General features: G+C 51.9%; 11 protein-coding genes across 11 annotated transcripts; 7 read left to right on the top strand and 4 right to left on the bottom strand.

Annotated features, from left to right (window-relative positions):
• Nucleotides 1-431: 431 nt before the first annotated feature.
• BDV17DRAFT_21285 (uncharacterized protein) lies at nucleotides 432-1,268 on the top strand. The gene has a single exon (XM_073755464.1). The coding sequence runs from the start codon at nucleotides 689-691 to the stop codon at nucleotides 1,151-1,153; it is 465 nt and encodes a 154-aa protein (XP_073617975.1). The 5' UTR covers nucleotides 432-688; the 3' UTR covers nucleotides 1,154-1,268.
• Nucleotides 1,269-3,363: 2,095 nt separating this feature from the next.
• Nucleotides 3,364-5,812, top strand: BDV17DRAFT_21278 (protein kinase domain-containing protein). Its single transcript, XM_073755463.1, has 2 exons — nucleotides 3,364-3,372; nucleotides 3,472-5,812. Exon 2 carries the CDS (start codon nucleotides 3,548-3,550, stop codon nucleotides 5,714-5,716), a length of 2,169 nt encoding a protein of 722 aa, XP_073617974.1. The 5' UTR covers nucleotides 3,364-3,372; nucleotides 3,472-3,547; the 3' UTR covers nucleotides 5,717-5,812.
• Nucleotides 5,813-8,862: 3,050 nt separating this feature from the next.
• On the top strand, nucleotides 8,863-10,478 carry BDV17DRAFT_280381 (uncharacterized protein; the record flags this gene model as incomplete). The annotated part of the gene is made up of 4 exons (XM_073759873.1): nucleotides 8,863-8,984; nucleotides 9,050-9,736; nucleotide 9,875; nucleotides 10,038-10,478. 4 exons carry the CDS (start codon nucleotides 8,863-8,865, stop codon nucleotides 10,476-10,478), a joined length of 1,251 nt encoding a protein of 416 aa, XP_073617973.1.
• A 454-nt stretch (nucleotides 10,479-10,932) lies between these two features.
• On the bottom strand, nucleotides 10,933-12,423 carry BDV17DRAFT_21180 (uncharacterized protein). Its single transcript, XM_073755445.1, has 3 exons — nucleotides 12,291-12,423; nucleotides 11,364-12,140; nucleotides 10,933-11,315 (listed from the first exon to the last, which is right to left on the bottom strand). The coding sequence occupies exon 2, from the start codon at nucleotides 12,107-12,109 to the stop codon at nucleotides 11,435-11,437; it is 675 nt and encodes a 224-aa protein (XP_073617972.1). The 5' UTR covers nucleotides 12,110-12,140; nucleotides 12,291-12,423; the 3' UTR covers nucleotides 10,933-11,315; nucleotides 11,364-11,434.
• BDV17DRAFT_21193 (uncharacterized protein) lies at nucleotides 12,076-12,785 on the bottom strand. Its single transcript, XM_073755447.1, has one exon. The coding sequence runs from the start codon at nucleotides 12,649-12,651 to the stop codon at nucleotides 12,151-12,153; it is 501 nt and encodes a 166-aa protein (XP_073617971.1). The 5' UTR covers nucleotides 12,652-12,785; the 3' UTR covers nucleotides 12,076-12,150.
• Nucleotides 12,786-13,063: 278 nt separating this feature from the next.
• On the top strand, nucleotides 13,064-15,997 carry BDV17DRAFT_257184 (uncharacterized protein). The gene is made up of 2 exons (XM_073757164.1): nucleotides 13,064-14,445; nucleotides 14,510-15,997. The coding sequence occupies exons 1-2, from the start codon at nucleotides 13,647-13,649 to the stop codon at nucleotides 15,559-15,561; spliced, it is 1,851 nt and encodes a 616-aa protein (XP_073617970.1). The 5' UTR covers nucleotides 13,064-13,646; the 3' UTR covers nucleotides 15,562-15,997.
• A 35-nt stretch (nucleotides 15,998-16,032) lies between these two features.
• BDV17DRAFT_257183 (Sds3 domain-containing protein) lies at nucleotides 16,033-18,375 on the top strand. The gene is made up of 2 exons (XM_073757163.1): nucleotides 16,033-16,702; nucleotides 16,777-18,375. The coding sequence occupies exons 1-2, from the start codon at nucleotides 16,265-16,267 to the stop codon at nucleotides 17,845-17,847; spliced, it is 1,509 nt and encodes a 502-aa protein (XP_073617969.1). The 5' UTR covers nucleotides 16,033-16,264; the 3' UTR covers nucleotides 17,848-18,375.
• Nucleotides 18,376-18,969: 594 nt separating this feature from the next.
• On the top strand, nucleotides 18,970-20,288 carry BDV17DRAFT_289125 (NAD(P)/FAD-dependent oxidoreductase; the record flags this gene model as incomplete). Its single annotated transcript, XM_073761601.1, has 3 exons — nucleotides 18,970-19,548; nucleotides 19,620-20,067; nucleotides 20,146-20,288. 3 exons carry the CDS (start codon nucleotides 18,970-18,972, stop codon nucleotides 20,286-20,288), a joined length of 1,170 nt encoding a protein of 389 aa, XP_073617968.1.
• A 91-nt stretch (nucleotides 20,289-20,379) lies between these two features.
• Nucleotides 20,380-21,914, bottom strand: BDV17DRAFT_289124 (Zn(II)2Cys6 transcription factor; the record flags this gene model as incomplete). The annotated part of the gene is made up of 3 exons (XM_073761600.1): nucleotides 20,380-20,403; nucleotides 20,574-21,173; nucleotides 21,228-21,914. The coding sequence occupies 3 exons, from the start codon at nucleotides 21,912-21,914 to the stop codon at nucleotides 20,380-20,382; spliced, it is 1,311 nt and encodes a 436-aa protein (XP_073617967.1).
• A 246-nt stretch (nucleotides 21,915-22,160) lies between these two features.
• BDV17DRAFT_21118 (diacylglycerol/polyprenol kinase family protein) lies at nucleotides 22,161-23,680 on the bottom strand. Its single transcript, XM_073755431.1, has one exon. It carries the CDS (start codon nucleotides 23,572-23,574, stop codon nucleotides 22,408-22,410), a length of 1,167 nt encoding a protein of 388 aa, XP_073617966.1. The 5' UTR covers nucleotides 23,575-23,680; the 3' UTR covers nucleotides 22,161-22,407.
• A 395-nt stretch (nucleotides 23,681-24,075) lies between these two features.
• On the top strand, nucleotides 24,076-26,221 carry spb4 (ATP-dependent RNA helicase SPB4). The gene is made up of 3 exons (XM_073757162.1): nucleotides 24,076-24,397; nucleotides 24,456-24,968; nucleotides 25,018-26,221. Exons 1-3 carry the CDS (start codon nucleotides 24,108-24,110, stop codon nucleotides 26,135-26,137), a joined length of 1,923 nt encoding a protein of 640 aa, XP_073617965.1. The 5' UTR covers nucleotides 24,076-24,107; the 3' UTR covers nucleotides 26,138-26,221.
• The last annotated feature ends 193 nt before the right edge of the window (nucleotides 26,222-26,414 follow it).

Genomic DNA, 26,414 nt, shown 5'->3' with positions numbered 1-26,414 from the left:
CGCCACGTTTGCAGACCCTGCGGATCAGCTGTCCCGATTCGCGGTCTTCGCTATGCTAAGAAGCCTAAGAAAAGGCAAGCCCTTTCTCCTCTCCGCCCTTGGCGCCTTAACCCAGTGTCCTGTCTCGTGCTCGATTACTAGTGTGAGGCGAGTGGATGCTAGTGTTACATCCTAGTCATGCCCGGGATTAATCTGGAGGGGTCAGAGTTCAGTCAGAGTCTGCATCGTGCAGGCCATGCGTCATCCGAGTGGTCAGCGCTGGCGGGTCTAGAACCATCTGCGGGATTTTGAGAAGACTATCACCTTAGGCAGGAAAGTGTTCCCCCGCGACTTGGTTCCTGTGTGGAGGGGTGGGATGGGGATGCTCTGACGGTCAGACGTTGGGACGCTTGTGGCGGCAGGGATGGACGCAACGGGCCTATGATCGGCCGGGCTATCGGGTGACGGACTGGGGAATAGACGCAAGTTGGGTATTTCTGAGGATAGGGCGGCAAATTAGTTTGAAAAAAGGGTTGATGATGGGTTTGAGGGGAGAACCAGTGCGTATATAAGTAGGTCGCGCCTTGATTTATGTCAGTTAAACCTCAAAAGTTGACAAGAGAACGGGGTCAGTAAACCTGGGACTGATGGCATACATCTCACCTTACCTTATCTTCCTATATCTCTCTCTGACACAAGATAAGAAAAAATGGGGGTCAATCAGCGCGTCAAGACCAAGTACGTTTTTCGTCTTCCAATCCCCTTTCTCAAAGCAAAGCGAATGAACGTGAAAGGGGATGGCGTAGACAATACTCCCTCGGACGAAGACCTTGAAGACGCTACCTACACCAATGCACCGCACACAACCCGCGTACAGTATGAATCCAACTCAGAAGTCGAGTCTGAGAGTGAACCTGATGATAGTGATGATGTTGTCGACCCTCTTGACATCAGTGCTCTTTCTGCCCCTGTCCATAGACAAAGAGAACGACTGGTCAGTTGGGGGAGTGTTGAGGAGCAAGCTCGAAGCCGATGGACAACGGAACAAGAGGAGAAGCTTGTACATGCGCGAGCAGAACTGGCGAGGTGCCAGAGAGCGTGGAGCTCAGAACAAGATGTCTGGTTGAAGTGTGTAAGTGCTCTCGTCTCTCAATGTCGTTGCTATCTGTTATGAAGGATAGGCCATCGGAGGCGCAGTTTGCTGTGCTTTCTATGTCAAATGGAAATCAGCACCCAGTCGAAGTGATCTGAATATTGATAGGGCAAGAAGGATACTAACAGAAACAGGTTGATGAACTGAGCGAGGAGAAGGCAGCACACGAGGGCTTCCTTCACAACCGTGCGAAGCACATTGGCGATGAACAGAACAACTTTCGCAAAGTCTGGAGTCGAAACCGAAGACGCTCAGAGCAGGACCAGCTGCGGGGTCAACCACAACGCTTGACTCAGTCTCACAGGACAGGGAGCTTGCCGGTGCGATTGGGGAGGCTTCGGGGGAGGAACTGAGGGGCGAGATGAGATAAGGTGGCGATGTATCATTGAATAGTAGACAGAGCGGGGAACAAAGATACGCTGGCGATTCGAACTGCCGTGGCCTTGAGTCGCGGGCAGGAAACTGGATCTTGGTGGAGGCCAAGTTATCTCGTGGGAAGGTGAGATTGATAAGGTGGGATGGAGTTCATGGTGGAAGGAAGGATGGTGGAGCGAAGGAAGGTGCTTATCCTTTAGACCTGAAGATGGAGTTAAGGGGAAGCGGGCACCTATCGGGCTCAGTATGATACGCACAACTAAGGGCAGAATGTCGACGGAGTACGGGATTGATACTCGGTTCATGAATGCTTAACATCCCATGAGCCTCAATAATGTGATCTTGGCATTCAAAATATCTAGATTATGCATGTCTTCACTAGTCCTGGTCCAAATAATAACATCCATGTATCTTACTATGGGCCAAAAGTTCTGTGTATCCGGGTATATGGGTCATGCTCATGATGTGCCTAAGCCTCATGATCGACGAACTGCTGCTAGCCAAAGAATGACCCCCGATTTATCTATATCTTCCTATCAAATGCCCTGCCATCCCCATGACTCTGAAGTCTACTCCGTATGTACGTCTTCGTTAGTGACAACTGGATCCCCCCCGAGATTGGAAACTGCTCACTTGATGTGAGACCCACGCGAAACACGCGGAAGACTTGACAGCAGGAGGGGACGAATTGTCTGTGTTACTGATCAGGGATCTGCGTCCTTATCAGCGATGGCCGGAGGATGAGGATGGGTCAAGGAACATGCGTCAACTGTTTGTGTTCCCATCTCCGTGGAGGCAAAAGATCAAGACATGCCAGAGCAGTTCGTAAGCTCGTGAATGTAGTACACAGGCAGATATGTCTGTGATCAGAGATCTGGAGATTGCAATAATCTGGGGCTCAGCATTCTCCGGGACTCTGGAAATGACAGCCACCTTAGTCAAACAGCTCGAACAATGGTGAAACTTCGGCGGAAGCGCCCTTGACGCACATATTGCCGGCAGGAAGGCCATCCTGGTCAAGAGGTATCGTTACTGAGCACAAAGAGAGGTGGCTGGCCCGAACAATACCCCCCCTTGGGTAGGATCCAAGCCACCCGTAACCTTGGCTGTCAATTCTAGTGGCACTTGACTATCACCAGGCACCCACGGCCGGGCCAGAGTAGCGGCTGACACTACTGATTCGTGATTCGACCTGGTAAATTGATGAACGTGGCGCTCTCCGGAAAGATAAGAGCTGTATGCCGGCGGTTGACGGCAACTTAGACGCGCACCTGGAAGCTGGAAAGCGGCCGTTAGAAAAGACCGCAGCATTACCGGAACGGGGAGTCTGCAGACCTCAAGTTCGTGTTCGCAGAAGGATGCGCAGTCGAGTCAGGGATTGTCGTCAGGAGAGAGGGACAATGGACGAGAGAGCTTATCAGCGCATGTTACGGGAAAGCGCGTGTCAGCTGTCAACTGATAAGCAGCCTTCCTAATTGGGCCGCGATGACCAGTCACCTCACTTCAAGCCTCAACTGACCATCCTCAATAATCAAAGAACGCAATTCTCCTCTTATCCAATGCTTCTCGCCCAATGATCCTTGCGCTCTGCCGCTGTCTCATTCTGATCTATCGCTCTCCAACGGTCTTCATCCCTCTTCATGCTTGGCTGCGCCGTTGCCACGCTGAGGATCTTCCTCACCTTCAGGAGTCCCAGGACCATGAAATCATTCCCTCTTGGCCAATGCCCCTCTCCGATCACAAAAGTTTATCCCTTCATTGCCACTATTGAGGTCCCTAAAGAATGGCGGTTTCCCTCTAGGTGAAGCCACAAGATAAGCCTCGTCCACCCAGTCAGAGGCATGCAGAGTGCTACTCCAACATAGGTATTTCCCCGGCCTCACTAAGCTGACACTTGCGATTGCACTACTACTTATTGCTTCTTGTTGCTCTTACGTTCTTTTCTTTCTAATTATAATGCAAAGAAATGTTCCTAGAACGCACTGAATCTTCCTATCACTTCCGTGCATCATTGCTTCGGGTTCCTCCGCGGAGTTCAGTATGTCCACCTTGACTTCCGTCTGGTGGCCTGAGGACCGCGTCAAGGCGACTATTTGCCCTGACTTTGTCTTCAAACACCTTCCGTCAGGCACATTGCCCCGTCTTGTTGCTCCTCTGCCATGGGGAGAGGGCCTAACGAGCGAGACCTACCTCGATTGGATACTCGCCAAAGCTGGGAGATTATTCCTAATTCTACTTGATATTGGGATTCCTGAGCGCATTTTCCATCTGGTAGATGAATCTTTTGACGACAATGACCTCCCCATTGCCGCCCACAGTGTCGACCGACTGCAGCTGTCGGCTCAGAGTTCAAATGCTGAGTTGGACTCCAAGTTCTTCCTCGCTCAGTGGCGCTTTGTTGTGCGAGGTATCAGCGAAGGTGAACATGTCAAGTATACTGAGAACGAAGGAGTCCCAGTCGAAGTCTTGCAGACTGGAACCGTATTGGTAAGAGAGGGAGTTGAAAGGGTCGTGTTGGCTGGTGCGGTTTGCAAAATCTACCTGCGGACTCAGGTAACGATTGGAGGCGCGCCGCATTTCTTTGAACAAGACGAAGTTCTCGAGGAGATTCGATCGATGCGAAGGCTAGCCCACGACCATGTATACTCCATTTACGCATCATACTTTGCCGACAACACTATTTGCATCCTCTTCTCCGGCGTATATGAGAGAAACCTCATGGCTTTCCTGACCGACACCCCTCAGGCTTTCAAGAAGCTTCCCAAAGAGCGACGCCGAGAAATCCTGGTCAACTGGCCGCATTGCCTTGCGCATGGCTTGTCCTGGCTGCACGCCCATGGTCAAGTTCACGGCCTCATTCGCCCTTCGAATATTCTTATCGGCGCTGATTTCAAGATTTTCATCGGCCAGTTCGAAGCTTTGGACACCTTACTTCCGCCAGTCAAGGTAGATGATGTCGAATCCTATCAGTATGGGCCACCCGAACGCTGGGTGCGCTCTATTAGCGTCCAGAACAACGGACCTGCGGGTAGCACATTGCCATCGGGAGGGCGGACTGGTCGCAAAATCGGTGACCGTCCAGGGAGGCTAAACCTCAGTACACGCTTAAAGAACCTACATGTTTCTGACCCTGAGGCGTTGAGCCCACCCGCCGAGTCAATAGCCTCTCATGGCACCGACATTCGCGTTGGCAATGAATCTTCTCGATATTCCATGGGCCTTTCATCATCCTCCGGGTCTAGCAATGGAAGCACTCGCAAACGTGGCATAGCGATGAAACGCCCATTGATATACACTCCGTCTATTACTTCTTCCAATTCCTCAGGGTCTTCGGAAGAGCGCGGATCCATGATCTTCAACTCCGTCGGAGTGCCTACAGCACATACCAGCGGCGGAGCGCTAGTTCAGGTATGGCAGTCTCGCCAAACCGATCCGGAAGCGTCCGATATCTTCTCCCTTGGTGCCGTGTTCTTGGATATATTCACATACTTGTGCAAGCGGAAAATCTCGTCTTTCTCCAGCCACCGCGGTGCAAAGAACCGAACAGCTGGTCGTGGTGGCGGCGTCGCGGACTGCTCCTTTCACCTAGATCGGAATATAGGCCAGGTGAGCTCATGGATTACGCTTCTCGACAGTGATGCAAAGAAGCGCAAAGACCCCATTTTTCAGGCGACCCGGCCAATGCTCGCAATGTCACGGGACATGGTCAGCCGGGATCCAGGTAACCGACCTTCCGCCTTCCAAGTAGAGCAGCTTTTTGCTTGTTCCATCAAGAAGGCGGAGGGCAAGGTCACGCTGTGCTGCTCATCTAACTTGAATCCTGGCCGCCGAGGACGTCCAGACCGTGCAACATCTGCAAAAGATGCCCAACTAGCTGTACCAAGGATAGCGTCACGTTCTCGTTCACGATCTACAAGACGCTCGAAGAAGGACCAAAGTCCAAGAAAAGAAAACTTTCAAGACAAAAACGGCCTACTCAGCCCAACTCTTCCATCCGCTCCGCAGACGTACTTGAGCTCCTCTGATACTGAGTCTTATACGACCAGTGATACAGATCCCGAACCATCGACCAAACAAACAAGCAGAAGACAGGGCAAGAAGAAATCAAGTAAAGTGCGTGGAGTGTCACCCGATACGGGATCAAGCCCTGTGCTTGCTAATGATCCATCCTGGGACTACGCGACTCCATGGATGGCCCTTAAGACTTGATCTGCTTCTGTTTTGACGATCTCTCCCTTTCCGCTTCATATACCCTTCCCAAAGCATTGTTGACTACGACTACTGTACTTATCGTCACCTATTTGGTCGCTATCTTCGTTACTTTCTTTCAATTTCCTATGTTTCTTCATCCATTTATGCATAATCTTGATCTGGCTTGTTACGACTGATATGAGAAATGGATGGAACGGTGCTCTGATCTCGGTATGATATCCTTGGTGCATCGATTATTGAATATAGTATATTATTCTTTTCCAAAACTACAACTAGACTCTTTCGCTGTCTCTCGGCGCAGAGCCCTTATACTTTGCACAGATGACCATTCAGTTGTAATCAATGTGCTGCTTTGTTCGAGGTAACCATCTTTTCAACGAAGTAGAGCTACCTAAGCATACGAACTGGTTACCCTGACACCCGTACCCTCAAGCCGCGCAAGTCACTTCCATCTTCTATCAAGGTAAGTAATGTTCATCCACCTCCGGCACGTGAACCCCCAGTAACTTTAAGTTACCATAGGTAGGTGGAGTTTCAGTCAGGTAAGTAGATTAGTCCATCACCTGGCAGTCCTCCCATAACTGAAATCTCCTCTAGGACACGACACTGGTGGGAGAGCCACGACTGCAGCTCCATCTTCACACCGCCTCATGTGCCGAGCCAAGCCCAATCGAGATTCACTGCTTGAAGATTAATCCTTACGTACAGACGTCTAGCCCTATGCATGGTATATATAGTGGCTGCACTGGTAGTAGTCGCAGTACTAGCACTCTACTATGTCTGAATACGTATGCACTACACGTGGAGAGCAGATAAGTATTCTACTGAATCGTACACCGTTACGTCCCTGGACTGTGACGACAGTAATGTGGCTTACCTGACCGATTCTCTAGCTGGGTTTGTGCTTCTTATATTGAGATTACTAGGTAATTGGTAGCTCTTAAGCATGTCATTGCTCATGATATTCATTATTTGCTCGGAACCTTAGTATTTCAGTGTAGACGCAGCATCTGTGCCATGGTACCAAAGCGAAGCGAGGGCTTGTGCTCGCTAAGCTTGAATGTATCAGAGCTTAAAGTAATACCTAATGTCAAGTGTGTGAGGCTAAGTGAGGCGATATGCGGTATGGTTCAACTACGACTGGCTCAGCCCTGGACCAACTGCGGAAGTTTTTTCACCCGGCACCTCAGGATACTGGACTGAAGAGTCAGCCTTGGACAAGCGGCTACGCACAGATATTTGCGATGTTTTGCTCGCGCCGGCATCATTCCACGTATGTAGCTAGGCTCCAGCTGCAAGCCACAACTTAGACCGGGCCACCTCAGTGGCTACAATGCGGATGACCAATTGTACTATTTCCGGAATGTCTCATAGATGTTCTCGTATATTCTGGCAATCGGATTTGGAGCTCAGAGCCTAGGTGTCTTCACCGGTATCCGAGCGGTGCGGATGGAATCCCCAATGATCCTGAAGGTGTGCAATCACCGTCACCTATTGTTTATCTGGCTCGGTTGGTTGCCAATAGGGGGCGCATACCTGTAACAGTTGAGATCAAGATGTCATCGGTGCGTAATAGCTTGGCAATTGACGATACCTCGACGCATTGAATTCAAATGAGTAGTGGTGTGCAAAAACGCGCTGCGTATTTCCGAGGAACATGATTGCTAGCGGAGCCAGCGACAAATTTTGGGACGCCGCCTAATTATAGCTGAGACATATTGTTCATTCGCCAGTGACCGCAACGCCTTCGCGAGCTCCATCGCGGGCATTGATACATTGTCGCTGGACTTTAGCTCGTAAAAGCGAACAAAAAAGTGAGATGATTGGTGATATTTTGTGTGACAATGTACTCGATAACGCGGGTGACGCAGCACGAGTCATATCGGCACTCGACGTGGAAGACTTAGACCAGCTGTTCCTTGAGGCGCGCAGCAGACGCTGTGATTCGCTATTGAGCTTGGTTTGGCAGACAGCTACTGCATGAAAAGATACGGCGGCTGCTGTAGCTCGAGATCATGGTGTTGGTAACTGTTAGCGTTGGGCCACATGGGTGTCGGAACACTCCGCTCCCGATAAGCGGAGGAAAGTGTGAAGAGAGTGACAGGGGAAAAAGTAGATCCGTCAGCCCTGCGACGCGACGCACGAGTTTCGAACGTTTGGAAGTGAAATTGAGAAATGCCGTGGTCAATCAACCTGCTGCAGATTCCCTGCTCGCATTGAAAGGGCTCATACGTAATTCGTCCCTGATCACCAGTTTCAAAGGAATCCTGGTCTGCAAAGACGTGTTGGGGAGAGATCTGGGCCAATCGTGGCGTGGTCGGCCCCTTTTTCCCTCCTGAATCCGGCGCGACATCGTCATTCAGTCGCTCTCTTGGCAACGATCGAGACCCTGCCCGGCTCCACCCACACTCAATAATGAATTGCGATCGCTGGGCCAGACCTGGTTACAGCACTCACTCACACTGGTAAAAATGGAAGAAGATATTACTGAAAAGGACGTTGAGTGTAGACTAGGTTTTGTCTGTCGCCACAGATCTCAGCAGTCGTAGGATAAAGAATGAAATGATGAGCGACTTGTTTCAAGCAATGGGCATGCAGAATGGCAGCAAATGAGAAATCCAAAAGAGGATCGACAGAGCTTGCGTGGATGACGGGCCCCTCACCTGATTTGGACGCAATCTGCCCCATCCGACCTGCCCACTCATCAATCAGAACTGGCAGAGTGACATTGCTGCATTCTAGACCGGCTCCCAATTTATTCTCCCTCTTTCCCTTCCAGTAGTCTTCTTCTCTTGTCACGTCTTCTTGCTCTCCATCTCAACTGCCAGCCTTCTGTTTCATCTGCCTCTACCCGACGCCTCTCATCGCCAAACTGATCTGTCCAGACCATGCGATCCTTGGTTCTGCGTCTTCCAAACATCACCCGGATCATCCCACCAAAGAAGCTGCAGTGCCTTGGGTCTGTCTGATTGGATTGGAGCTTTTGCCATTCGTATTCGACGTCAACGACTACGCATCAATCAACCCAAGGTTTACAATCGTGTCTGGGCCATTGCGTTGGCGGGTTCGACTCCCACAGCTAGGGACGCCTCTTAACCCTGTGTTCGCCGATCGTTTGACCTGACATCAACACAATCGCAACAATGTCCATCCCTTGCCCATTCCGCATTTCGCGACCAGCAAGCGACAGACTGGCTCGCAATGAGGCCTTCAGAGTGATTAGAGAGAATCTGAGGAGACAGGAATTGGGTTCCCAAGCCCCAAGGTTCGTAGCCGCTTAAAACACGAGCCGGACTGTCGAGCATGCACTGACCTCTGCCGCTGTTTCAGTTTCTGCTCCTCCCACCGCTATTCTTGTTCGCACGAAGCGCAAGAGTCATTTCGGCTGCATCGGGACATAATTCACACACTCCTGCTTCCCCTGTTTTTGCTCCATAACCGAGCATCTCGCGTCGCCGACAGCATACTGCCTAGTCATAAGAGAGCGGAGTCTGAGCGGGTCTTTCGTGGTGAAGCGCGCGATGCATATACTTGGCTGCATTGCATCTTCAGCGAGGAACATGATTGGTATCTGACCGAGCGCTGCCCCGCCTGCATCGTCCTGCACGTCTTGCATTCAGAACCTACTATCCGCTTTGTTGCCGTGGCCTGTCTGCTGTCCGATGAGTTACTGAACCCGGGACTGCTCAATTCCGGTCGACGCCTGCCCAAGTTTGATTTTTGGATGGAGGCACTCGAAACGGCAGTCAGCGAGGACCCATTTTGGGGTCCTGAATGCTGGCCCGACATCGAAGCCCGGGCGTGCTCGCTTATTGAGGGCATCCAGATTCTCGCATTGCAGTGTATGGAATTTCAGGCAGCTCTAGACCACCGGCAGTGCTTGCAATCCACCATTTCATACAAGGCAAACTGTCGGTTTCAGCGCGAGGTGGCCCAAGCTCTGCCAGCTCACTCAACGCCACTGAGCTCACCCGATTGCCTACAGTCGCTTGGAAAACCAGATGATTCGAAGCAACGGTCAAAGCTTTCCGCAAGCCGATGTTTGCAGTCGCACTGGTCTGACCGGCCTCGGAGGTTTCATTCTAGACGGGATGACGGTGCTCGAAGCCGATCAGTTACATCTTGAATGGCCGAAGAGATGGGACCCGACACCAGGGTATCCTTGTTCACTAATTTGAGCCCCAGGCTATACGATTTGACGGGACTCCGTCTATGACTCACATCCCAGGGCTTAGCTTCTCGCAAAATAGCTTATAAGCCGGGAACATGGCGAGCATAGGAGGGCAACCCCTGGAAACTCACCACTATGACTCCCAAGTCACCCACTCAACCCAACGCCGGTAAACAATTTTACTCGACCTCATCACCCTTTGAGGCACGAATCGGGTATTACCGCGCCGTCCGTCATGGCCAACACATATTCGTATCCGGAACCACCGCAGTTGACCCCGCATCCCCCGCCCAAGCCCCGCAAATCCTCTTTCCCGACGATGCACGCCAGCAGACGCGCGTGGCACTCCGGGAATGCATCAAAGCAGTTCAAGCCCTCGGCGGCAAGGGGCCTGAAAACGTGGTGCGGGTGAGGATGTTCGTCAGTCGGTCTGAGGATTGCATCGCCGTGGGGGAGGGGTTTACGGAAGTCCTAGGCCGCAACAGCCAACCGGGTGTCGGAGCCGCGGCGACGATGCTGGTTGTTAGAGATGGATTTGTGGATGAGAGAATGCTCGTGGAGATTGAAGTGGACGCAATGCTTGAGTGAATTGTGACTCGAGACATTACGCATTCGAACTGAAACCAAACAACACAACATCAAACGTGTTGCAGGTGACAGATCCGAGGTTCAGACTGTCTCACTCGCTGTGTAGCGATTCTTCGAATACATAGAACGCATAAAGCGTCTTCAGTATTATAAACCCAAACTCACCCAATCAGAAGTTCAAAACAATATGCAACTCTCCAAGCAATCGCATGATCAAGGACCTGAGTCTTGTAATCCGTAATCCAATCTAATCTACCCCAGTTTTGTGCGGAGTGCGTAGTGCGTAGTCGTCAGCAACCCACAAAACCCGATCGTAGATAAAAGCATCGCACTCAATCTGAGACATCCCACGGTGGGCGGGCCAGAGATCTGGTCTAGAGTAGCGAGTCCTCAGCCTAGCGACATCGTGACCGTAACCATGGACTGTGACCTCGGACGAGAGTCGGACCTTACGTACAGAGTACAAAGTAGTACGTAGACCTAGGCAGTACAGAGTCGAACATACTCCATGTGTACCTCCAGAGTAGGCGACCTAGACCGTACTGTAGAACAAGACCCTGATTTATTCAGGATTCAGGACGGCATGGGACATGTCGATCGCGACTAGGGAGCTTTGGATATACGATCTCGCCACTATCTATATTAAAGAATGCGTACGTACTCTCAGCTGGACTTTGGAGTATGTAATAGTGTCATAGTGACCTCCTGGTAAGGGTCGCTACCGGACAGAGTCCGACGCGAGTACATCGTCAACTTGTGGCACTTGTCACCTTGTGCCTTGTTTTGCGGGTCTCTTTGAACCCTTCGTCCATAGGCGCGGGTGTCATATTCATCTCGCTTGCAGCTTGTTACTTCAGATAGAAGCTGAAGGGTCGAGTTACGTACTGAGTGATCGAGTTGCGACTCGCAACTTGATGTCAATATGCCATGAGCTATTTAGTAGTCGGTACCTAATGTTAAACTGAGGGGACGGATGCTGCAGCAGGCCCGATGCGGTACCCGTCTTGACTCATTCCGCCCCGCCCGGACGAGACAAGACGAGGGGGACGAGGGGTTGCCAGGGTTGGTGACCTCAGGTCGGAATTTGCCCTATCGTGGAGGAAGCAGTTCCCCCCCAGTTGCCTCAGGCTAGTATGCATAAACAAGAGAATAAGCAGAGATGGGATACTGATTATTCCACATGCGGCTGTAGATACTCTGTGCAACTCAAAATAACCCGTAAGCTCAGAGAGTAAGACGGCACGGAAGCGAGCGGCAACAAACGTTAAAGCAAGGACAGGGCAGGGCCGGGCCAGGCCTCGTCTCACACGCTTGGAATTCCAGCCCGCAACGGCGCAAAGGCAAAGCCTGAGGTGTCCAGTCCGCATGCGTGCGGTGGATGAGCTCAGCGTCGATCGCCCAATGACAGCACTCAGACGAGGGCCTGATCTTTGGCCTGGTGGTGGAGGCAAAACAAGGCAGAAGTCGAGACTCTTGAGGTCAGTCGATGATGAGTATGACTGGTAAGGCTCGGTTGGGTTTCCTGGACCACTGCATCCAGACTTCTGGGTTTTGGGTTTCTGGTTTCGGTGATGGGGATTTTCATACTTCCTGCCTGATATCGACGGTTTGAGGGTCAAAAGGCCGGTCATCCGCTGTCAAGTCACATCACGGTATGAGGTACTTTCGGTCATCAGGTACGGTCAGCTTGGAATCCCTGGCGCCTCTTGCCGGTGCTTTTGATCCCGATCGGCGCCAAAGCAATGTGATGCATAGTACGATGGATCGCTGATGGACCTTGAGATGGAAAAGATGGAAGGGGATGTTCCTCACTCGTACTCCGAAGGACATAAGGGCTAAGGCTGATGCTCGCCGTGGCGCATGGCCGATCAGCCCGTTTCTGGCGTTTACTGGACCTTTCGCACTCGCAGTTGTCATGTTTACTTTTTCGCCGTCCTTTGATTCCCTCCATTCTGTTTCTGGTTCTAAGCCTCTCGATGAGCAGCACCGCGATTGGATTGGGGGAAATTTTCCGTTTGTAAGGTTTTGTGCTGAACTTGCACGGGTAGCTGCAAGTGAGACCGGTCGGGTAGTACAAAGAGCTGATAAGTAAAGTACAGAGCCTGAGCTGATGAAGTCGAGATCTGCCGCTGGGTGTTGGTTTGTATGTGAGCCCAGGGATCAAGGGATGCATGATGTTGACGGTGGTTGTATGGCAAAAGCAAATCTGAAGGGAAGGTTCGATGGTTGCTACCTGGACCGCGTTCGACGTAGCCCTGGAATATGTCTCCGTACAAGGTAGCTCTGTAAACAGTGGATGGACCGTCTAAACATACATACTTCGTAAACTACTCTGTATAAGCTATAGTAATACCAACCTGATGGAACTTGAAGCTGCCACGAGACGAGAGAGTGAGAGCAGGGTGGGGCTGAGGCCAGGTCCGTGTAATGCCCATTTGGGCCTAGCGCCTGCATCGCACCACAGTGGAGCGGTCGGATCAGCCACTATGGGGGCCTAGACAAGTCCGCGCGTCTGGCCTCACCCTGTCTGCTGGCGGGTGATTTTAGTACAGATTCTGCGCTGCATGGAGACGAAAGCCAAACTACGACGTCCTGGAGGACGGAAGAGCTCAAAGAAATTGAAGCAGACTTTCGATTGTAGATATCTTACAGAGTAAGAGTGGTGAGTGGTGAAAGCCGGCGGCAGTGTGTCATGGACTCAGAGGACGGCCGGGTCTAGACCTTTGAGCCCGAGGGAACAGCGGCACAGTGAGCCTGCACTCTGACTCTCCCTCCTTGGGTCACGATCTTCCCAGGCGTCATTAATCCTTTGCCCTTCAATGGGCGTTTTCCTCCCTCATTCTAGACCTTTCACCTTGGTCTCCCAATTTTCCTCTTCCCCTTCCTCCAATCTCCATCTGCTCCACCGTCTCACTCTGTATCATCGTCACCTTCTCACCACCTCTCCGCTGTCCTTTTCTCCTCCCCCTCTGTCTCATCACCCAAACCACGTCTCGCCTGCCCTCCTGTCGCCGGTCCTCGATTTCTCATAAACCTCCGCCAGCGACCGGGTCATATTTCCTTCACAATACGCTACAAACCCGCCTGATACTTCCCACTCGCTTCTCGGGCACCATCTCTCGTCGGTTGCCTGTGTTCGTCGCCCGTTGAACACTCGACACATCCTGGATGTATTCTCCACAGTGTCATGGACCTTGCCTGTCTGCCTCACCAGTGCGAAATAGTCCTGTCATGCGTTCACCATTCTCGCCAGATCCTCCATCAGATGTACCCGCACAGGCCGGTGCTTCGCGTCAAGGAATCGTAAATCCGCTTGAACAAACACATACTCAGCGACGACCTCTATCGCCATCACACTCACAACAATCACAGCGACCACGTACCCCGTCAGCTTTATCACCGAGTGGAGGCTCAAGTCGACTCAAACGGCGGGCTTCACAAGGCTCGCTTCTAACCAAACCCTCATCCGTCTCGCGGTTTCTCTCCCGCAATAACGCCGTCTTTCATCCGCCTTCTCTCGACATCACTGGCTCCGCCACAGAGTCAAACAACCGATCCCCCGAGTTCCGTACACAGTCTCTCGATTCTCGTCTTCGCATTTCCACCGCTTCGGGTTCGCTGGCGTCTCGAACCTCTCAGTCTACCACGCCGTTGTGGGATTCGACAAACAAGGGCGACTATCCTACAACGCTACCGCCAACGCCTCCCGAAGACGACGATCATATTGCGTGGAGTCCCCGGAACAACATGCTGCTGCTCGAAACACACATGACTCGTGATACAGGCCTAATGGCCATGGACGAAGGCCCGAATGTGGATTCCAATTCGGGGAGGGGCCATTCAGATACACTGGGCAGTCCATCTGAGAACATCTCGCCCTCGAGCTCTGGCGGAAGCCCGCAATCCTCCAACGGTGATATGGACTGCGATCACGGCTCGTGGCTAGAGAATAGCGTACAAGCAGCAGGTAAGTGCTGGTCCGTTGAACGTCATTTCTTCTTCAACCCAGGCTAATGCGTCCTTTTCCGCAGTTTCATCGCTGCCTTTCTCAAACGCCCGAGGGGAGGCGGCCAAAATACTTTACCAGATGCTTCCGTACCCGTGCCCCGCAGATAAACCCACGAGCGCTGAAGTCAACGAGAGCGTCTTTTGCTCGATTGTCCAGGCGGTTCAGCATCGTTTACAACATGGACAATCGCCATACATCAATGTCACCCACGCAGTTCCCGAACAATTTAGCCTCTCCAACCTCCCCCACTCTCCTCCTAGCACGCCTCACTCGATGTTCCCCTCCGATGATTATTTCAAGCCGACCGCAGTCTTCTCCAGTGCAGCTGTGGTCTCTGCGTACCACGACTACCGGGGCCCAATTCAGGCCAAGACACCGCATTTCCCGATGCCGATTGTACCTCCCTTCAGCGTCCACATCTCGGTCCTCGAACGCTATCTGCCACCCGCCTCCACCCAAGAATACAAAGACCTCTTCTCTCCCCACCGACCGTCTATGCTCGTGGACAGGCTGAGTGAGCTCTCTCCTGAAGGAGGTTCGATGCTTTTCATTTATCCCACCAGACGGGGTGCCTCGACATTCAAATCGCAGTATCTCGGGCCTATCCTTGACCCATTATTGCGGCAGCTCGTCGTGGTGAGGGAATTATCAGCAGATGTAGGTCGATTGCTCGGCAAATTCTCAGCGGTCGCTCACATGGACGATTTTGATACGATGCGTGATAACCTTGAGCAACTTTGCGGCACATTGAGCTCTTCCTCTTCCCGATTCGACATTGTGGACGCTCGCAAAGGTAGCGTTCGCCTCGATCGCAAACTTTGGTCAGAGTGGTATATCCACCAGGACAAGGCTCGGATGAAGGAAGTGATCAGCGTTTACTGGCAAAATAGCCGTCGTCTTCCAGCGGCAAAATCGTCGATGAACACATCGGGCTATCACCGTCTGGAAGATAAAGAAGTGACGTCCGCCATGTTGCTGAGTGAGATTCTCGATGGCATCCGGAAGCGACCGTACGAGATGGAGCCTCGAGATGGCATTGAGCTAGGCATTTTCGTGATTCGCCGATCTCACTGAGCCGTGCTGAGTGGCGGATGTTGCACGAAGCGATAAATAATCCGACCCGGCTTACGCCTTGGCTTGTTTGTTTTGAAATGTTCTTAGGCGATACAAAAAGGGTCTTCATGGTTTGGCGTTTTCTGGTGTTAGGATGAGATATATAAGCTGGGAAGGCTTGACATGCATTGGACACGAATAATACCCGGATTGCGCTTACTTTGGTGCTTTGGCTTCTATTGTTATGCACTATGGGAAATGGATGACTACTAGTATGGATAACTAGTCTGATAGACACAATTTATGTGTCTATACCATTATGAAATACCTCATTCTCTACAAACTTCGAGTCACGATTTACCCGGTGCTCATCCGCTCTGTACTTCGGTAGATATCGTTTCATTATCCACAGTACGACCAAGTCATGTGGGCGGTCAAGATACTAATATCCACACTAAGCCTATTACGAATGATACTGCCATCCGCCGGCGATGGTGGTTCGGGTTCTGCTCGACTCGCCTGCTTTTCCCTCCTTGTCTGTGGCATGTATACTGCTCTCGTGCCGATTCCAGACCCAGTATTATGTGACAGTGCTCTCCATCCATGCTGTAGTATACTATTCTTGACAGCACCTTCACACTCGATCTTCCCCCAGAAAGCGCCCTGACCACCGTTCTCCCGCGTGACGACATTCTCCTCAACAGCCAGTCTGCTCAATCAGGCCATGGCTCACTCTCCTGCCCCTGCCTCCCCCGGCCCTGGAGGCAGTGCTTACATGATGTCTAATGGATTGCACTCCCGGGGCCGCTCGACCAGCCCCCCGACCAGCTTGCCGCTGTCGAAGCGGGACAAGCGGCGCAGCGCGCTACAAGAACGCCTGCACGATCTGACGGCCTCTTTCAGCCAGAACCGCGATACCCAATTTCGCCAGCAATTGCATGCTCTTCAGTGCGATATGACGCTTATCAACAATGCCGATCCATACAACCCTAGCCCGCTCCCCGACTCGGCTGAGGAGATTGCTCAGTTGATTGAGAATACGGTTGGGGGCGGCAAGTTTGCGAAGGAAATGGCTAGTTTGGCGGGTATGTGGTATGCTCGCTTTGTGCAGGAGGTCAATCAGGTCAAGGCGGATCGGGACGCGGATCTTGCTATGCTGGTGGTAAGTTTTTTCTTCTCTTCCCCTTGCGACGTCTCGACCTATTGAACGGAGGACTGACGGAGACTTGGGTATAGCACCGTCATAATAGTAACCTAGAAAGGTTCCAGCGAGAATATGCTTTCCGCACCCATTTTGCCGAAGAAGAATACAATAACCTATCCTCTACTCTTCGCGAGCGTCTTGTGCAGACGCTATCAGGCAAGCGGGCTCGCCTCATGAGAGAAAAGGAGCAGCTTGATATCGCCGACACAAATGCCCTCCTCCTCCATCCCAACCAATTCAGCATCACGAATCCGTCTAGTCCTGGTGGTATTCACGGTAATCGCAAGACTAGACATACCCGCCATCGGGTGGACCTGGACGAGTTAGGCAATGGAATCATCTCGGAAAGTTTGAACAAGAGAAAGAGAAAGGTTCCAGAAGAGGATGTCGGGTCACCGGTGCGGGAGACTCCAGCTGAGCGCGCAAAAGCTCAGGTGGCTCAGCAACAACTTGCGCCGACGTACTCGATTCAATCACTATTCACAGAGAGGGAACTCAGTGCTCATGCCAACCAGGCACACATTGCTACTGTTCATTTCTTTTCGACATCCAAACGTGCCGACCAGCCTTCAGGTGCGGCAACCAATGGAAACAATACAGATGCGGACGAAGGATCAGGCGTGGATGGCACTGGTGCGGAGGACAATGGCACTCCCGCCACTGACATGGCAAGAATCGCAAGCCAGAACTTCCATGCTACCCGGTCGACCCGAACGCATGGCAACCACGCTCTCAACCCCCTAGCTGAGCTATCCGACAAGCCAGCCGTTCGCCCTAACCTCCCATACAACATCCTAGCCAACTACCACGCCCGGCCTAGCAACAGCGGCGCGCCCCCACTACCCCCACTCATGAACGAGGAAGTAGACGACGACTGGGTCCGCATGGACAAAATGCAAAGCAAACACCCCGGCCACGTGGACAAGAACCTCATCCACCTTCTGGTCGAGCAAACTCCAGCCGAGATCGACGGCATCCCGCAAAACCCGCACCGATTCAACCTCCTCCATCCCGACTTCCCCACAGAGGTCGGTATGCATCTATATCCCCTTCGAAAAGAAGGGGAGAGCAACGAGCGCGCCAAAAAGGCGAGGACCGGATAAAGATAGGATACATCTTGCCGTGTTTGTCGCAAGTCTTTGGCGTTATCTGGTCTGGTACAGGAACATCACATAATAGCGAGATCGGGCGGGACTTCATATCATATTCACTATTTATTACAGAACTACTCATAGGCGTTTGGTGTTGAATTTGCCCTAATTGGCGGGACTACTTACTGGACTTGCTTACTTACTTGAACCATTGTCTCTTTACTTTTTCTTCTTGCATTTATAAATCATTGGACTGCTTGCGCAAGACCCAAGTTCAAGGCCCCTTCTTATACATTCAATCTCTTCTTTCCTTCAAGTACACGCTCTCCTCGATTTCTCTTTGCCTTTGCCCTATTCCTGCTACTGCTATACTCCAACTTCTTGTTCATGATTCATCCGGCTACCTAGTTATTTCAAGTTACTTACCTTATTCCCTATCCATTCACCAACTTTAGCGACTCTCACTTTCTGCTTTCCAGGCTTCATGCTAGTACAAACAGGATCTAGCATGGCTGAAACTTATATGGCGCTGAACGATCTAGAATGATCAATCGTAATTTCCATACCCTGGGTTTCTTTTCACCGAGTCATTATGAGGAATCCAGGTACAATATTTAATAATCTCCAGCTACTACCTAGTACTAAGGTACGACTCCAGGCTGCGCGCTACCGAATCTGATTGGCTCATGAGCACGGCTACGCTAAGATGCGCCATCGAGATCCACCCGCCAGCAGGAACAAAGTTGAAGTATACGACCGCAGTCTAGTAGTGGATCGAATGGAAGAATCGGGCTCCTTTCGAGAAATGCGTGCCCACCGTGGAAATGATTAGAAATTGCCAGCACGTAATCTGTAAGCAGAGGGTAAGAATATGGTTGGAATTATTAATTCTAGGTGTTAGGTGATCGATCAATGTTCGGCTGCGACGAACCATGTCAAGAAGGAACAAATTTTATGAGTATGAATATATAAGGCTTGATTGAACGGCTTCGAAATCCATTTCTCAAGTCTACAGATATCATGCTCTCTGTTCTGGTCTCTTTCTTTCAGCATCTTGCCATCATACCCTTCCACTTCCTGACAGCGAACTACTTCCTCCAACCTCAACCCGAGACTTCACCCATACCCATCGCAATGAGGCAACAACACATCGTCATAATCGGCGGCTCTTTCGCAGGCCTAAGCACAGCCCACCAGATCCTCCAACAAGCAGTCAAGACCCAAGCCCAGATAAAACTCACCCTCGTCTCCCGCGACACACATCTCTACTGGAACATCGCGGCCCCGCGGGCCGTGGCAAGTGCCGCTCTGGTTCCCGACGAGAAATTGTTCGCGTCTATACCGGATGGATTTGAGAGGGCGAGGTATCCCAAGGGGATGTTTGAGTTTGTTCATGGGACGGCGAGGGGCGTAGATGTTGACGGGAAGGTGGCGCGCGTTGATGTTGGTGGTGATGATGATGTTGCTGCCGGGACGAAAGGTGATATTGAGATCGGCTATGATGTCCTGGTCCTATGTACAGGCTCCGACACAAAGGTCGCGACGCCGTTCAAGTCGCGGGGGTCGACGGAGGCGACGAAGAAGTCATTGCATGCTTATCAGGAGCGTGTAAAGGCTGCGCGGACAATACTTGTTGTTGGGGCCGGAGCCACGGGCGTTGAGGTGGCAGGTGAGTTGGCATTCGAGTATGGGGATAGGAAAAAGGTTATCTTGGTGAGTAACCATGTCCATAGGTATTCAACCTTTGATCATGAAAGATCGCTGATGTTATTTGACGGGTGCAGGCCTCAAGCTCAGCGCAGGTCCTCCCAGGGCCCGAAAGACCGGCTTCCGTTATGAAAACCGCTGAAACCCAGCTCCGTTCCTTGAACGTCGATCTCCGCCTGAACACTGAAGTCAGAAACGAACAAGAGCTGGATGACAACACATGGGAGATCACACTGTCTAGCGGCGAAATACTCCACGTGGACACCTACATCCCGACCTTCGGAGTGAAGCCAAACACAGCCTTCCTGCCGGGCGAATTCCTCAACCGTGAGGGCTTCGTGCAGGTGGACGAGTACCTGCGAGTCAAGGGCACAAAGGACGTCTATGCCGTCGGCGACGTATCAGGCATGGAATCTCCGCAGGCACTATTTGCAAAGATGCAGAGCAAGTATATTGCGAAGAGTGTTACTTTTCTTGCCACGGGGAAAAACAACTTGGTGGTGCCGTATAAGCAATTTGGATCTGGTAAGTTGTTCTCACTGCTTCGTTGATATTCGAGTCCATGGACAAGGATCCTCGCTAACAATGGCGTACCCGATGCAGCTATTATCGGCCTCCAAATTGGGCGAAAGGCTGGAACTGGGCATTATGGGAGCGTCAGGTTGCCGAGTTTCGTGGTGTCTTGGTTGCGCAAGACGCTTTTTGTAGAGGATGTGCCTAAGGTGGTTGATGGGACAGTCGTTTAGATTTGAGCCCTAAACAAGTAATAGGTCGCGATATATTTTCAGAGCATCATTCCACGTGAGCGTTGTTGTTTCTCGGTTAGTCCAGATTTCTTCAAGAATTGGCAATACCCTCGTTCTATATCGCATCAGAGGCCCTAGTATTGGTTGAGAGGAAAGGGCGGCTTGGAAAAATTGCTGTTGTTCGCCTTGGCTGGCAATGCTTCCAATTACGAACAATGGACAGACCATGGCCGACACCAAATTGCATGGAACCTGATCCTGAAGTATCTGCATAGTTTCACTAACGGCATTATCCAACAGGGATAACTGCTGGAAGCCGTGGATGACCAAGTGCAGATAAATAATCGCCATATTGGCAAAGACTGTATCAGTAGGAGAGATGGGACTAATCTCCCTCGCACTGGGGAGACCGGTCTGGATATCTCTATGGATAGCATCGGCGTCTTTTGCGGACTCTGCACAATCGAAGAGCAGCTCTAGTTGCTTCGCCTGGGTGATCTTATAATGGAGGTTGGCAATCCGGCCAATTTGTAGCGCAAGCCAGCCTGGACAGCCCACAACATTCTCTAGTCTGATTTGCAATAGACTTTGAAAACCCCTGGGATGGTACGACAGTAGCTTTGGCGCGTTTCCAGCGGTGATAGATGCAACAAGGTCGAACCAGATAATGGTGACTTCCATAAACCGAAACGTCACAACCTCTTGAACGATCGTGGGCCCATCATCTTCAGGGTCAAAGTGCTCAAGGGGCAAGTTGTCGCATAGAAAGGTTTTTGACTTTTCTGTCAGCCCACAATGAGCTAATCGGTCTCTGCACCCTTTCTGATACATGTCGATTGCGGCGTCAAGGTGAATCTGCCAGGCACCATCTTCGCCAGCAAATAGCTTCAAAGTAAGCTTGTCAGTGCCATGGATAACTTATAAGAATCATCAACGCACCTCGAAGAAAACAAGCTGAACAACTGAAGCAAGTAGCCCCATTGCATAGCACGATTGTTTCTTCTGCACAAACTGGTTCATGTCCCTAATCGTCCGCCGAACCTCCTTCAAGCATATCTCGAGCTGTTCTTCCTGTCGAACCGTCGCGAATGCTCGGCACTGAGGGGAAATTCTCGCAAATCCAACAACCATTCGGTGGTATGCACTCAAGGCCAGCGCAGCATGATACAAGGGCTTTGTCCGCAGAAGGAGATGCAGAAGCCAGCCCCTGCCGGCCATTAGCGCATCTGGCTTGTAGACGGGATACTGAAGCGGGAACACCTCATCAAAGAAGTGCATCAAGAGGATGGACTCCTCGGTCGAGATGACGCCAACGTCTTCGCTCTTCCCAGACGGTGATGGCGAGGCATCTCTGCTGGGCTTAGGAGCTAGTGCTCTGTCCTGCTGCGTACGATGAATGTGAACGGTGGCCTTCCTTCTTGATGTCACCTTAACAATTTGCTTAATACCCTCTGCTATGGCTCTCTCTTGCGTGCCGTTATCCATCCACTCAGGCTTCTCGCCGTAACCGTAGCAGGTGATGGAAAGGGATTCGCATGTCTCGCATTGAGGCTGGTGTTCGTCGCATTTTTTCTTCCGTAGGCGGCATGTCCAGCAGCCGTGCTTACTTCGAATAGGTCTGCTCATCAGGACGGTAGTTTAGGGAAGATGGATGATGTATCAGTGCGGAAGCTCAAGCTCTCTCTGCAGGTCTGCAGCAGAAGGAGCGAATCACATGATTTGGCCATGGCCCCAATGTCGCTGACACTCCCAAGGTTGCTCAATAAAACCAACTTACTTACCAGTTCTACCGATGCTGACATCGTTCGCTCGTCGGAAGGCGCTAGAGCTGATATGCTCAAATGAATAGTTCGCCATTTTGAGTTGTATCGTGCCTACTATGGCCAGAGTGTGAGTGGTCAGTTGGTAGGTAGGTGGCAGAGGTGAGTAGTGATATTAGCATAAGTGGCATAGGCATAAGTATGTATGTGTGTATGCAAATATAAGCGTGTAAGCGTAGGTTGACATGAGTGAATGCATGGCCAGGTCCCCATTAAGTGTCAAGAAGGATAGCCATGCCGAGTGAAGGGAGTAATAGTCGTAAAAGAAAGTCTATCTAATAATATACCCTATAATTGCTTCAGCCAAAAATCTTCAAGAACCCCCAAAGCCCTATGCCGCTCAGAACAGGGATCGTCAGATTATCGTCCCAGCCAAAAAGATCGATGAACTCTGATCCGGCGGCCACGAGACCAGAAACTACGCTCATAACGCCTAGTGCGAGGGGCCCGGTGATGACGCTTCCAGATTCGCTCTCTGGTGATGCGAATGTCCAGCCGATGAGCCGCTTCACGGCATTTGGGAGGAGATTGAGACGGCCTGTGTATAGGAATGCGCCCTCGGGGTCATTCGGGAAAGGACCAATGTAGGGGACGAACCAACCCCAGAAGGCGGCTGCGGTAACGACGCCAACAAGCCACGCGGCGAGGGTGCCCGCAAGACTCTTGCCCTTGCGCAGGCTGTAGGTGTAGCGGCCGTAAAGGCGGCCAAAGGTGGAGGCGGCGGTGTCGCACCACGAGAGGAGAAGGACGCCCATGACACCGACGTCCTTGGGGAAGAACCGGAGGACAGCATATGCGCCGACGAGATACCAGATCACACCGTTGTAGCCAGAGACTTCTGTTTCGCGCATGAGGGCTCCCATACAGCGAATATAGAACTTGTTGACTCTTTGTGAGCGGTGGCGCAGGATATCTGTCGCGGCGATGGGAACGAGCGCGGAGAAGAGCCACGGGGTAATTTGGTGCGTCTGGATGCCACGGCTGTAGAGGTGGAGCGTCAAGAAACCGATCGAGACGTGAAGGAGCTTCCGCGGGATCTCATGGCGATGAATGAAGCTGCGGTAGCGACTGTGTAGAGGAATCAGGCCGAGTGGAGAAGGAGATCGCGAGATGCTATCGACGAGCCGCGTACCGTCAGCTTTTGACAGCGGGGAGAGGAAACCGTTCGTCTGTGGCGCTTGCCCGTTTGTTCGCGCTGCTAGGGCTTCAGGTTCTTCAGAGTTCTCAGCCTTTTTGGATCTGGATTTGCGTCGGCGTGATCGCGTCGGTGAAGAGTCTGCCGTAACGTCCCGACCCTCTTCTGTGACATCGCCGAGACGTTGCTGCCGCCGGGCTGCCGATCGCGTCGTCGGTGCCGAGTACCCCTCCCGCAACCTCGATGAGGTTCTTCCTTCCGATGGAGTCGGTGACGGAGACATAACCCTGGGTGTCGCAGGGACAGCACCCGGGTTTCGCGCCGACGACATCTCAGTCGTTCTGACGGAGAAGGGGGGGAGCGCCGCGGCAACGATCAGTCCGGAAAGAGGTCGTTTGGGCACACAACACACACTTGAGACAGCAACGCAGGGAGTGAAGAAACCGCTTGCCTCGGAGGACGAAATGGTGGGCGAGTGTCCTTGGAAGGAGAGAAAAAGGGCCGATGGCTAAGCGTGAGAGAGGTGAGGTAGGCTAGAGGGCAATGCAGAAACAGCGCCGCGCATTGCTGTCAGATCGCACACGAGCTGGACGAATAAAGCGTCAGCATAGACAGCTTCTTCTCCGATTAGGGTGCTTTGGCGTACGAGAACAAGTGACACTGTCTCTGCTGACCATGTTCTGTCTACGTTCTGTTCCCGGCGAGTCCGGTGAGTAGTAGCACGTGATCAAGAAAAAGCATCGCCGGCAGAATATTTGTCTCACCGCCTCGCTATCTAATCGACAGGCATCCGATAAGAAAAATTCCGCGACTTCTCATTCAGAAACAGAGGAGCAGAGACAAAAGGGATCGAGTGACTTGACAATGGCGCCGAAACCCCCGTCAGGCACTTCATCCCGCGCCTGGGATGCTGTGACTCCTCCGCTGTCAGAATGGGTGCTCGACGCCGTCTCGTCGATGGGATTCACCCGCATGACCCCAGTCCAAGCATCAGCCATTCCTCTGTTTATGGCTCACAAAGATGTTGTAGTTGAGGCTGTTACAGGAAGTGGAAAGACGATGTCATTCTTGGTTCCAGTTGTGGAGAAACTGTTGCGCCTCGAGGAACCCCTCAAAAAACATCATGTCGGCGCCATTATCATTTCCCCGACAAGGTATTTCTACCCCTAGGACTAAGGCAACGGGGAGGATATGGCTACTAAGTCTTCGCAGAGAACTTGCTTCGCAGATTTATACCGTATTGCTATCGCTACTTGCTTTCCATCCCGAATCAGCGGCTTCCATCAACCCCTCCGAACCCGACGAAGACGCTTCCCGCACGAAACGCTCCTCCTCTGCACTCAAAGTCGTCCCACAACTCCTACTCGGAGGCTCAACATCACCAGCGGAGGACTTGAGCAGTTTCCTCAAACACTCCCCTAATCTCTTGGTGGCTACTCCTGGTAGACTGCTCGAGCTACTCTCATCACCTCACGTACATTGCCCGCAATCGTCCTTTGAGATGCTTGTCCTGGATGAGGCGGATAGACTGCTGGATCTTGGATTCAAAAAGACGCTACAGAATATCTTGCGCAGGCTTCCGAAGCAACGGCGGACAGGTTTATTCAGTGCTAGTGTGAGCGAAGCTGTCGATCAGATCGTTCGTGTAGGCTTGCGCAACCCGGTCAAGGTCGTGGTCAAGGTCAAGGGCGCGTCCGGCGTCAACGACAAACGTACCCCAGCCAGGTCAGTATCTTCGTCGCCTCTTCTCTACTACGTACTTACCTTCGCGTAGTCTTCAGATGACCTATCTAACGGTTCCTCCGGCCCACAAATTCTCCGCCCTAAAACACATTCTGAATTCCGTCGAACCGACTCCTTCAAAATCAATCTTCTTCGTCTCGACATGCTCAGGCGTCGACTACCTTTCCGCTATCCTTCCCTTGATGCTCGGCGATGACTTTCAATTAATTCCACTGCACGGCAAGCACCCTGCAAACGTGCGCCAAAAGAACTTCAACCGTTTCGTAAATGCTCATACTCCAGCTATTCTCCTCACCACAGACGTCGCTTCCCGTGGACTAGACATCCCATCAGTTGACCTCGTTGTCCAAATTGACCCGCCCTCAGACCCTAAAACTTTCATTCACCGATGCGGTCGTGCCGGGCGAGCCGGCCGTAGGGGTCTTAGTGTGGTCTTGTTGCACCCGGGTAGGGAGGAGGATTATGTTTCCTTTCTGGAAGTACGAAAGACACCAGTCGGCCCATTCCCACAAACAATCACTGTTTCCGACGCCGAAGCCGCCGCAGCTACAGAGCTTGCGCGGAAAACAGCACGCTCCGACCGCGCTATCCATGATCGCGGGCAAAAAGCTTTCGTTAGTTGGTTACGAAGCTACAGCAAGCATCAGGCGAGCAGCATTTTCCGTGTTGCTGAACTAGACTGGGAAGGTCTCGGTAACGCTTGGGGGTTACTGAAGTTACCGAAGATGCCGGAGCTGAGGAACTTCACAGGGGACAAGACGCTCGGTGTCGAAATGGATTGGGATAACTATGCTTACAAGGATAAGCAACGAGAGAAGCGACGTCTAGAGGTATCACAGGAGATGGCCGAGGCCGGTGCCCAGCAACAATCAAATAACAAGAAGCGATCAAGTGAGACGACCGCGTGGAGCAACAACATCGAGAACAAAAACAAGAAGGCCAAGCGGCGCGACCAGAAGCAAGTGCGCCAGGAGAAGAAGCGATGGGAGCGAATGACTGAGGAAGAGAAGAAGAAGGCTCTAGAGACGGAGCAGATGGTGGATCAGCTTAGGGCAAAGAACGATGAGGAACGGCAGCAGAAGCGCGCAGCTGCTAAAGCCGCTAAGGATGCGAATGCCGAAGGAGATGAAGAATTCGAAGGCTTCGACTGAACCCGAGATGTCAGTCGTAATGATATACCACATATACCCACCATGATTATATTCTTGCGAAATACTCCAACAGTAGCTCTTTAGGATTCGCCTTGCCCTAAGTCTAAGTGCAAGTGGCGATGCGATTATAGTACACAGGCTATCTATCACTGCCACAATTGTCACTAATCTGAAGACTGCAGTTGTCTGAGCTCTTGGCCCATCGAGATCTCACCAATTACATGTCCCCCAGCGTGAATAATATTGACTCACGTTCTAGCCCCGTCCAGGGTCCGCT

This window comes from Aspergillus undulatus, assembly GCF_047715775.1.
Source record: "Aspergillus undulatus strain CBS 261.88 unplaced genomic scaffold BDV17scaffold_11, whole genome shotgun sequence".
NCBI lineage: Eukaryota > Fungi > Ascomycota > Eurotiomycetes > Eurotiales > Aspergillaceae > Aspergillus > Aspergillus undulatus.
Note: the sequence above shows the minus strand (reverse complement) of the source record. Positions and strands in the feature narration are given on the sequence as shown.